The sequence below is a fragment of the Blennius ocellaris genome (genome assembly GCF_963422515.1).
Source record: "Blennius ocellaris genome assembly, chromosome: 22".
NCBI classification, from domain to species: Eukaryota; Metazoa; Chordata; class Actinopteri; order Blenniiformes; family Blenniidae; genus Blennius; species Blennius ocellaris.
This window is the reverse complement of record NC_137671.1, coordinates 2,096,547-2,103,887: the sequence shown is the minus strand read 5'-3', so window position 1 is coordinate 2,103,887 and position 7,341 is coordinate 2,096,547. Positions and strand designations below refer to the sequence as shown.

Genomic DNA, 7,341 nt, shown 5'->3' with positions numbered 1-7,341 from the left:
AGTGAAGCAGTAGCTCCTCTAATAAGCTGAAGAACATGATTCATGGAATCAATGGAAGAAATTTTTTTTTAATTTGTGCACCTTCACCGGTAATATTGATCACATTTGAATCTCCAGCTGTGCTTTTTTTTTTAACTTGTGTTCCTCAGTGTGACGACACGCCAGGTGTGAGGCGACTGTGTGGTTAAGTGAGGAGGAAGCTGACTGGGCGGTGTGGTTGCCGGTGTGGACGTGAGGCGAGGCGAGGCGAGGCGACTTACAGGGTGAAGCCTCTGGAGATGACCTCCGTCTCCTGCACCAGGCGTAGCGCCTTGCGCGACAGCCCCGTCAGCGTCTTGGCGTCGTGCACCAGGGCCTGAGCTGCGTGGCCCGGGCGTGGACCGCCCTCTGCAGGCGGCCCAGCCTCCACAGCGCCGCGCCCCGCAGGCCCACCCAGCCCAGCAGCGCCAGAGACCAGGGGCCGGCGGCCAGGGGCCACGGGCCCTCCGACACCGAGCAGAGTCCCAGCAGCACTGCAGCCAGGCCCACCAGCCCCGCCATGTCCCTGAGGGGGGGGGAGGAGAGGAGGGGGAGAGGAGAGGAAGAGGAGACAGGAGAGGAGAGGAGAGGAGAGGAGAGGAGGGGAGAGGAGAGGAGAGCAGCAGGAGAGGAGGGGGAGAGGAGAGGAAGAGGAGACAGGAGAGGAGAGGAGAGGAGAGGAAGAGGAGACAGGAGAGGAGAGGAGAGGAGGGGAGGGGAGGGGAGAGGAGAGGAGAGGAAGAGGAGACAGGAGAGGAGGGGGAGAGGAGAGGAAGAGGAGACAGGAGAGGAGAGGAGAGGAGGGGAGGGGAGGGGAGAGGAGAGGAGGGGAGAGGAGAGGAGAGGAGGGGAGAGGAGAGGAGAGGAGAGCAGCAGGAGTTATGCACACAGCCTCCAGCAGCATGCTGCTCTCCCTGGTGGAGGCTCTCCTCCAGGAGGACGTACCAGACGGAGGGCTGGGCCATGAGGCTGGGTCTGGGCAGGGGGCCGGAGGGCGAGGAGCCGAGGGTGAGCAGGCTGGGGTCCAGCAGCTCGATGAGCTCCACGTCCTCCTGCAGCAGGACGTCCTGGTCCAGGATGCAGCATACCGAGTACTGACCGAACACCCCGTCCTGCGGGGGGGGGGGGGGGGGGGGGGGGGGGGGGGGTCAGTCTTTAACTCAAACACTGAAACACCTCCAGACACACTCATTACTGGTGAAACTCTGACGTGTCGTTTCTAGAAATAACTTCAGACCAACAGGTTTTGTAACAATAACTTCATCCCTCTGCTTCCTGCTCCACTTCTCTGCTTCCTGCTCCACCCCTCTGCTTCCTGCTCCTCCCCTCTGCTTCCTGCTCCACCCCTCTGCTTCCTGCTCCTCCCCTCTGCTTCCTGCTCCTCCCCTCTGCTTCCTGCTCCACTTCTCTGCTTCCTGCTCCACCCCTCTGCTTCCTGCTCCTCCCCTCTGCTTCCTGCTCCACTTCTCTGCTTCCTGCTCCACCCCTCTGCTTCCTGCTCCTCCCCTCTGCTTCCTGCTCCACCCCTCTGCTTCCTGCTCCTCCCCTCTGCTTCCTGCTCCTCCCCTCTGCTTCCTGCTCCACCCCCCTACTTCCTGCTCCTCCCCTCTGCTTCCTGCTCCTCCCCTCTGCTTCCTGCTCCTCCCCTCTGCTTCCTGCTTCCTGCTCCACCTCTCTGCTTCCTGCTCCACCCCTCTGCTTCCTGCTCCACCCCTCTGCTTCCTGCTCCTCCCCTCTGCTTCCTGCTCCTCCCCTCTGCTTCCTGCTCCACCTCTCTGCTTCCTGCTCCACCCCTCTGCTTCCTGCTCCTCCCCTCTGCTTCCTGCTCCTCCCCTCTGCTTCCTGCTCCACTTCTCTGCTTCCTGCTCCTCCCCTCTGCTCCCTGCTCCACCCCTCTGCTTCCTGCTCCACTTCTCTGCTTCCTGCTCCTCCCCTCTGCTTCCTGCTCCACCTCTCTGCTCCCTGCTCCACCCCTCTGCTTCCTGCTCCACTTCTCTGCTTCCTGCTCCTCCCCTCTGCTTCCTGCTCCACCTCTCTGCTTCCTGCTCCTCCCCTCTGCTTCCTGCTTCCTGCTCCACCTCTCTGCTTCCTGCTCCACCCCTCTGCTTCCTGCTCCACCCCTCTGCTTCCCGCTCCACCCCTCTGCTTCCCGCTCCACCCCTCTTTTCCCTGCTCCACCTACCAGCTGCTGCTCCAGCTTACGGGACGCCGCCGCCTGGCGGATCGGGCTCCATCTCCACAAGGCCTCAACCAGCCTCCACCAGCGTCCTCCCTGGGAAATCACACGAACACAACGGGAGGAGGAGGGTGGGGGTTAGAAAACTACACCTCTTTATAGAAGCAAATGTTATTTACCTCCACCAGGTGGTGGGTGTTTCTACTGCAGGGGGTTGAATGGCTAATCTCGACAAAAAGTTCACTTAAATGAAGCTTATTTCATCACTTTGAACAATGTCCAACACACATTGCGTTTTGTAGCGTTCCATCCCTATGATGGTGATTACTGCGGGCCCGCCCCCTGCTGGCAGGGACCGGTACTGCAGCTACATTAGAACCCTCGGCTCCAAAGGCCCAGTTTCCCCAGAGACCAACTCTTTCAGGCGAACACAATAAGTGCAATGTGTGTGTGTGTGAAAACACTCCACCCCCAGAAACCACACACACACACACACACAAATAAACACACACACACAAATAAACACACACAACCGACATGACTTGAACTTTGGGAATCGTTTGTAAAAAAAAAAAAAAATACAAACTGCGGAGAGAAAAGAATTCCTCCAGAAAAACAAGAGGGTTTGTTGACGTTTCTCCGCCTCTCAGAGCAAACGGACGCGGCGATACGACCAGCGAGACGCTCCACGTTCTGAAATTCACCGACGCAGAGAAAGAAAGCGGCTTCGGGCTTTACGTAACGTTTCCTCGCCGGAGCCGTAAGCATGAATAGGATTAATGTTCCACTAATGTGCTTACAGGGAAACACTTTGTTGAAATCTGGACTTGTGGTGAACCGGCTGGCATTTCCAGATTCAGATGACTTCTTCTTTTTTTTTTTTTATGTGTTAAAGGACAAAACATGGCGGACGTAGAGTGCAGCAGTGGTTATGATTGAGGACGATTAATCGGAAAAGTCAGTTTACACATTTTGTGTCTCTGTTCCTGTTGTGTAGCTTCTTCTTTTTTTTTTTGGTTGACATTTTTGTCCCTCCGTCAGTTAAATACAGCAGCGACGGAGGTTGTTCTGCGGTATTGTAGCATCTCGCTCTCGTCATACAGTGACACCTAGTGGCCGATGTGGAAAGTGAGTTTCCATCGACTTGTTTCTGCCTCTTTCTCTCCAGCTCTACCTGCTCTCCGGGAAGCGTCTCGGCGGAGGACGGTCCCGACGCACTTCCTGCCCGGTCTGAATCCCCCCCTCCCCATACACACACACACACTGAACACAAGCGTTTGGAGAACGTTGCCCCCTGGAACCTGTTTCAAAAATCCAAATTATTGCTGTGTTGCATAGAGTCAAAGATTCTCTAAATAAGATGCTTTGTTTTTGTTGTACAACTCATTGATTGTTCCATATCTGACCTGTTGTATTGAAGTGTGGGGAAATGCCTGTAAAACACATTAATCCAATTTTTCTTCTACAGAAAAGAGCGATTAGAGTCGCTAGTGGAAGTGGTTCCAGAGACCATACTGATCCTTTATTTAGACGACTACAAACACTGAAATGTAAAGATTTAGTGGAGTAGAACCTTCTAAAAACCATGTTTAAAACTCATCTGGAAATTTTACCGAACAAATTGCAAAACAGATTGGCCGAGAGAAAAAGTAGATCTGAACTGAAAGGAACTGAGGTTTTTTTACAAAACCCAGGTTTCAATCGGCCGTAATGGAAAAATGCATCTCAGTGGAAGGAGTCGGTCTTGATTGTAAAATTAAAACCATCAGTTGCGTAGCGTGGAGGCGGAGCCTACCGAGGTTCCCCGTCCCCGTCCTCCGGGAGACGCCAGGTCGTCGTCCTCCTCGCCGCCACATCCGTCCTCCTGCAACGCCGTGGGACATGCCTCGAAGTCTGTGTGGCCCAAGTCGTGCAGGTACTGGAACAGCGGGGAGTTCTGCAGACGGAGACCACACTTAAAGACGCCAGTCGGTCCAAAAGTGAAAGACGGTCGTCGACGAACAAGGACCGACAGGCGGCGGCTCTGAGCAGCGCGGGACAATGTCCTCGGGACGTGTGGACGAGTGCGAATGTGAAGGCTGGAGTGTGACTGACGGGCTTCAGGACTCACTGGCTTAACGCCGAGTCGTCACTTTCTACCCAACATCTCCTATTCTGGGAGAAACGCTGAGAATTCACGTGACTCCCGGATATGAAAAGCTCGCGTTCAACCCAACACTCACTTTTCTCCTCGTGGAATTCAACCTAGACTCAATGAACGCATTCAAGCTTCACGTGACACAGGTTATATACTTTCACGCTAAGCGATCTACAGTCACCAAAATGCTGCTTTATGTTGTATTTATGAAAACTACGAGGGAAAATCAGTCCAGTTTTCATTCATTTTAGCAGCCGTGTTAGCACTCTCGCCTTTTTGGGGGGAATTTTGGCCTTAATGATGAAAGAAAAAGTGAAAAATATAGATGTTCTCTATGTATCTTGGCAAAACAAGGACAAAAACAGTGTGAAAGTCTCTTAAGGCGAGAAATGTGACAAGAATATTAAGTGACAAGGTTGAAACAGGTCAAACATTTGAACATAAATGAATCAAAACAAACACTCAACCATGTGTAGTATTGACTGTGAACTGGTCTTATCCTAATTCAACACAGTTACGGCTCATATTTCAGATACTAAATCTATAAAACAGCATCAACATCCATAGTATGATCCAGATGTAGGACAGCTGGAAGGAGAATCTCTCTTCTTGCTCCACATTTAGAAACTTATTATTAGTTATTATAGGCACGAATAACGTACAACCTGATCCAGTCTTGTGTACTCTCATGGAAGAGATGCAGTGTTACCCCAGGACCGATAGTTACCCCAGGACCATGCTCCAAATGCAGAGTTACCCCAGGACCGATAGTTACCCCAGGACCATGCTCCAAATGCAGAGTTACCCCAGGACCATATGATGACGTCACTCCCTACACGTTGCCCAGTATAACGCTGTCACCTCCAGAGGGGTATTTTCCAGAAGCGACGGAGTGTACCCCCCCACCCCACCCGACCCACCCCTCCCCGGGTGTAGGGGGGTTAAACCCTGCGGCCTCTGTTCCTCGGGACCGGCGGAGCTTCTTGAGAGAAGCACCCCGGGCTCTCGGGCGGATGTCGAGGCGGACAAAGCGCAGCAGCAACAGGGCAGAGTGAAGCGGAGCGGGGCCAGGAGAGCTGGCCTCCTCCGGTGCTCCTCCGGTGCTCCTCCGGTGGTCCGCCGCCTCCCGTCTGGACCCTGCGGCCACCGGGCGGGATGACAAAGCACAAGTTCGCAACCGGCGGCCGCGGCAACCAACCTCAAAGACCACGTCTTCGTCAAACTCCTCAGTCATTGCTCTCCGCCATCGACGCGCAGCCCGTTGGACGGTGTCGAGGGGCAACAGCAGCAGCTGGGGGGGGGGACGACTGGCGGGGGCAACAGCGGGGAGAAGTTACCACTGCCGGTTTGCCCAAGAACTACAACTCCCACAAGGCATTGCGGCCCCCCTGGCAGCAGCGATGGTTGAACGGAGCGATACGTCAACGCGTCCGCCATATTGGACCGGTCAAGAGAACAGTGCAGTAGAATAGATAGATAGATAGATAATTACTTTATTCATCCCCGAAGGGAAATTGTCTTGTTGCAGCAATCTGGTACATACGAATATTATAAAATACAATAGAACAGAAATAAAAGTAAAATATAAAAATATCTGGGTATAAGACATAAAGTAAAACACAGAACGGAACATGGGCACTTATAAATAAGCACGAGATAAAAGCAAGATAAATAAATAGTAAGTAAGGTGCATGAATAAAGTACAACCTGATCCTGGTGCTTTGTTAATTCTTCATCAAAAGCAGCATTCCACACAGAATATAATATATCAATTGGAATAGCATATCAAAATATAATATAGAATAAGTCATAATAGAATTAAATAAGTAATATTAGATATGAATATGTACAATATTGGATTTCACTTACACAGTGCTTTTCCACAAAGCGCCTTGCGCTGTTGTTCACATTCACCCATTCACATGCACACTCACCACTCACACACCAGTGGAGGTGTCTGCCATGCAAGGTGCTCAGTCCACCTGGGGGTGACTACAACCTTGAAACTATGAATGGCTCATTAAGTCTGATGGTTTCATGGCGGATCTTTTTCACTTGTATCCAATCAGGAAATACAGAAACATATTTACTTGTTTTTTCTTGTTCAATGAGATATTTCCCTGTCAAGCAGATTAAAGATTCAAGTGGAGAGATATAAACGATTAGGAGAACAGCTAAATATCGGCGTAAAACACTTATGGCTATTCAGGAAAATGAATGTGTACCAACTTGGTCTCGAATTAATTTCATCATATTGAATTTCACATAGTGCACTGTTATGAATTCGAAGAAGGATAAAATAAAAAGATTTTGATAACAGTATCAAACCTTAATATTATATTAAAAAAACATATAGATAGATGGATAGATAGATAGATAGATAGATATGTATATATAACTAAAGTGTTTTATATATATATATATATATATATATATATAGATATTGTTGGTTTAAATGGTAAAATAATTAAATATAAATTTAATTAGTGAGGTATGGATGAAAAAGTTCTGTTTTATTTAACAACGTTGCTTTATTGTGATGATGATTGCACAATATCTGAGATTTTCCTGTATTTAAATGAATAAAAACAGATGATTTTAGCTCTCAACAGGAGCTCTTTGCCCGGACCAATATGGCGGCTCCTTTGACGTGTGGTGGATCCAGCAGCCATTGCCTGGTTGGACAAACCGTTAAGGAGCGCTTCAGAGCGCCTCTCGTGGCCAAGAGAAGCAATGACCGCCTCAACTGTTTTAACCCAAACCAACTGAGCATAAAGTTAGAGGGAAGGGCAAAGGCGTAACCGGAAGTATGTGTAAAGTGTAAAATAAAGTATATTCAATTAAATACGTTTATGAGAAATAACGCAGCATGTGGCGAATGTTTATATGTGAATAGTAACTATAGGAAATATCTAATGCGTATACAATCGTATCGTCTTGTTTTCCATCAAATGACGCTGCCGTTCTTTGAGAATGCTTGTACTTTGGAAGACACAACCGGATGTGACTC

At 50.1% G+C, this 7,341-nt stretch overlaps 1 protein-coding gene across 1 annotated transcript; it reads right to left on the bottom strand.

Annotated features, from left to right (window-relative positions):
- Nucleotides 1–256: 256 nt before the first annotated feature.
- Nucleotides 257–5,658, bottom strand: vezt (vezatin, adherens junctions transmembrane protein; the record flags this gene model as incomplete). Its single annotated transcript, XM_080518470.1, is given in 6 exon segments — nucleotides 257–360; nucleotides 363–544; nucleotides 964–1,130; nucleotides 2,201–2,290; nucleotides 3,990–4,130; nucleotides 5,530–5,658. Coding segments are annotated over 6 exon segments (720 nt in total). The 5' UTR covers nucleotides 5,566–5,658.
- Between the last annotated feature and the right edge of the window lie 1,683 nt (nucleotides 5,659–7,341).